We start from the raw sequence: 4,312 nt of genomic DNA on the forward strand, positions 1-4,312 counted from the left end.
TTTAAATTTTCTTCAATAAAACAATTATATTTTAGTTAATATTTTTTATGTTTATGATATGGTTGTCGTGGATTTGCCTTTTTTTCATAGTTATTAAGAGTTTCTTATGTATTTTGATAAGGTATGACATAATATAAGTCTTCCAATATCTTGCTATGGTATCATTTTATAATTATTATTACTTTAATCCGTTAAATTTTCGATATCGATATTTCGATATTTTAAAATATAGATATTTTAGGTCCGATATAATATCGATATCGCTTTCCGATACCGATATCGATATTTTTCTTTCGATATCCCATCCCTATCTCCAGCTTAAATACCTAACTTCAGGAGTCTGCACCTTAAATACTTAAATATTTACTTTTTAGTAACACTTACTGTATCCCTGCTTTAGTCTAAGTAAAAATTAAACCATTTTCTAGCACAAAATAATTAACTTTTTTTTTTACTTGAAATAACTCAAAAATGAATTTTAAATAAATGATAACAGCAATTACAAATGATCCACTTCCCTCTCACACAGTTTATTTTAATCCTCCAACGTTCTGGACCTTTGAACATTTTCAAGGGTACAACCTAAATATTGTTTTCACATTATTAGTATCAATATTAGTTCCTCACTTAGTGATTGAGGTGTGTTCAAACATATTATTATTAATAATTTTGAACATACCTCAATTATTGACTTTTCATAATTCTTTTAAAAAATGTCTTTCGTTGGCAGGCCTATTGCCTATGTCATATAATTTTAAAAAAACAAATATAAAATTAATATCATAACAGTTTCATTTAAATTTTATAAAATGGCTGCTTACTCACAAAACATACGATCTCAATACAAAAACTATTATTTAAATTTTTTCCCTCCATTTTTATTGAACACTATAACAATACTAACAATAAAACCTAATTAAACAAGTAGGGACTCTTGTCATCGCCTAATTATTAATCTTAATTGGATGGGTAAAATAAACCGTTGAGTGTAAAGTGGGTCATTTGTAGTTGGTGTTATTATTAATGTAAACCACTGAAGTTGGTGTTATTATTAATACAAACCACCCTCAAAAGATTAATTAATATATATATTAAACAAGTAAACTAATGAATTTTTTGTTAATTCTGTAACAGTCGTCATTAATTATTCCTTCTAACTATGGTAGGCAGAAACATCAATTTTGACTATTAATTATATAATGTTTTCATTAAAGTAATCAAAAACTAAGGTGAAATATAAGGTGAAAATAATATTGATATAACTCATTATATAAAAGAACAATCGAATGGTCTTTCATATGAGCTAGATCTCATCCTCGTTGAAATAGTCTGGCAGGACCTAGGTGAATTGCCACCTCTAAAGTATCTTTAATTCTCTTTGTTTGAAATTATTATCTATCTCATATTTATACTAGTAGTGGAAAATGTATAAATATAAACTAAGAAATGATTTGACAATTCATTTAACGAGATAGGAGGAAAAATATTTTTTTCGGCTTGAAAACATTCGGAAATAAGAGTAATGATATATACGTATTATATTGCATTGGAAAGCCAACATTTTTAGATAAATAATATATACCACATGAAGTCGTATAAGATAATGGAGATTGACGAATAAGGCCCTAATAAACGGCCAGTTCTAGCAACTTTTAACCTGGTGGGCACATGCACATATGGCATTTCTACAGCAGTCTAGTAGTGTGCTAGGGTTACGCATGCCACTGCTGCCTAGAACTTTAAATTTTTTATTTCTTTATTTCTCTATAGACTTACTGATTGTGGAGAAGTAAATAAAATACAATATGATTTATTAATCTATTTCAGACGAAAATAATTATAATATTAAAAATAAATCAAATACAATTATGTTGGAAGAAGTTTATCGGGGGGTGCGGTCAGCAAAGAACAACATAAATAAACAAAACAATATTTATTTATTTTATGCCGACGTTTCGACCTGAGTTTCAGGTCTTCATCAGGGATAGTGGCGTGTAAAGGGGACGGGAAGCAACTAACTGAACTACTGTTCGAGTACAATTATGTTGGTATGAACTTTGACAATCGTAAGATGAGATCTAACAACCACTCCTGACTGTAGCGAGCATGCATAGTAAGGGTTTACCCTCCCCAATCCTCTACAGTCAGAAGTGGTTATTGGAACGGACATGTATCGACTAATTATTACATTTAACAAATTCGAAGATTAGCCAGGTGTTTTTCCACGAGATCGATTATGTCTGGACCTATCTTTTCTATTATTCCAGATTCTTTGAGAATCTCTTCATCGAATCCCTCTTTCCCTTCAGTTTCCATGAGCTTGTCAAAGTCAAAAGCTGTTGTTGATTTACTGCTGAAACCTGGATACGCAGTGATGAAAGTGGTTAATCCGAAGAGTTCAATACGTTTCATCGTAGCTGTTATTTCCTCAAGAGTAGGCTTCTTGCCCCTAAAACCGAACTTGTCTAAAGTCCTGACCAAGGAGTCGTGGTATGTCTTGAGCAGGAGTTGGTAGTTCGCTCGACGTATTGCAGGTCGGACGCTGAGATACATCAAGTTCGTTATGTCCACACATGGTGTGTTGTAGTTGGGGAGTTGATAATCCAAAAATCTAAACAATAAAATTTAAATAGAATAAAATTTTAAAAAAAATGAAATAATCGTGTTAAACTACGACTTGGCACCTCTCTCAAAATTACCAAGTTGGCCTATTTGCTTCCCTCACTAAAATAGATAAAAATTGCAGTGATATAATCTATTATAAATAACAAGACACTTCATTCATTTTAATTAGGTATTCAACTTTACAGTAAGAGCCCAAGAGGAGAAGGAAGTCAGTTAATTCACCCCAATTTTTGATTACATTAATGAAAACTATGTATAATTAATAGTCAAAATTGATGAGTCTGCCAAGTATAGGTAGTGGGAACATAAAATGGCGACTGCTTCATTCAAAACGTACTTCAAAAGAAATTAATTTATTAATGGGAGCTCGATATATTTAAACTTATCAACAACAATAGAAAACCTAATGGAACATCATTTAGAGAAAAGTAAATGTGCTAAAATATTAGCTCTAGTTACGGCTGTTTAATCAGTTATGACACTTATCAATAGTTATTGAGATAAAGGCTTTTTAAAAGCAACATTTCATAAAAAATGGACTGAAAAATCTGTAGTTAGTTAATTTATTTTGGGAAATCTATATCTCATGAACCACTACACGTACAGGTATCTAAACCTAGTTTAATGTGCCATAAAGTAGTTTATGACATTTATCTTGGTAAGAGTAGTAGTTTTCATGGTATTTGACAAAATAAATTCCCAAAATGTCGATTTCTAGTTGTTCGGACAAAAGTTTTGATTTATGAAAAAATATATCTTAGTAATACTGAGAAGTGCTAATGTCTATTAGCATTTAAAGTTTCTTGCTAGTTACGAAGTACCATAGAGTAGTTTATGACAGTTATCTTCTTGGAGGTAGTAGTTCTTATGCTTTTACAAAGATAAACATTATAGTACATCCAACTAGCTTTAATCTGAGTTGCTGGAAGACATCTGTACGCCTAATGGTTTATAAAATATAGTTTTCCCAAAATTAATTTTAAAAAATACTAATTTTTCGTAATTTCATTATGAAGTACTGTTATTTTTAAAAAAAACTGTATCTGAGGAACTATTGAACGTAAATAATTCTATTAGGGCCCATATTTTAGAAAATGTACTCTACTTTTTAAATGATGTTTCATTTGATTTTCTAGTGTTTTAGATAGTTTTAAAGATAAAGAGTTCCGAAAGAAAAAAAAAAAATGTTTTTTAACGTTTTGAAATAGCTGCTATTTTTTATCCCCCCTAACAATACTTGGCAAACTCATCAATTCTGAGTCAACCCCAACACTTACTACGAGCAGCTAACTTATCAAAACGACAACAGGCAAAATGGTGTTGAGCTCAGCTGTCAGGTCTGTTGCGTGACGTCATTCTCCATTTAGCAGACCTACTAACAGACTCTCAACCAGGTTTTTTTTTCTTTTTTTTACGTCGGCCCAAGACTCCAGTTGGAGTCCTACACTGCCCCTGTTATTATATTATAATAAAATGGAGATGGGGATGTAAATTGTTGTTATTTATTTATTTAATTTTAAATATCTGCTTTGGATTCTGCCATAAATTTGCACAATGCCTGAATAGTAGCCCTATCCAGATCTGCCAGCTCTCGGAGGAAAGCGCTATTGTTTTGGATGAGGGGATATTTAATCCTGTATTTATCATATCTACTGCAATTTAGTATAATATGTAATGGGTCCTCGAT

At 31.1% G+C, this 4,312-nt stretch overlaps 1 protein-coding gene across 5 annotated transcripts in view; it reads right to left on the reverse strand.

Annotated features, from left to right (window-relative positions):
• Positions 1-2,005: 2,005 nt before the first annotated feature.
• LOC106680115 (uncharacterized) overlaps positions 2,006-4,312 on the reverse strand; it is a 14,765-nt gene continuing 12,458 nt past the window's right edge. For 4 of the 5 annotated variants that reach the window (XM_014419614.2, XM_067044894.1, XM_067044893.1 and 1 more), the window contains one exon: positions 2,006-2,611. In XM_014419614.2, coding sequence (XP_014275100.1) covers positions 2,191-2,611 — 421 coding nt within the window. In that variant the 3' untranslated portion in view covers positions 2,006-2,190. The remainder of the gene's footprint in view (positions 2,612-4,312) is intronic. The other variant, XR_010842735.1, reaches the window with a different exon arrangement.

The sequence above is a fragment of the Halyomorpha halys genome, unplaced genomic scaffold (genome assembly GCF_000696795.3).
Source record: "Halyomorpha halys isolate HHAL.00 unplaced genomic scaffold, Hhal_1.1 Scaffold243.1, whole genome shotgun sequence".
Classification (NCBI taxonomy): Eukaryota; Metazoa; Arthropoda; class Insecta; order Hemiptera; family Pentatomidae; genus Halyomorpha; species Halyomorpha halys.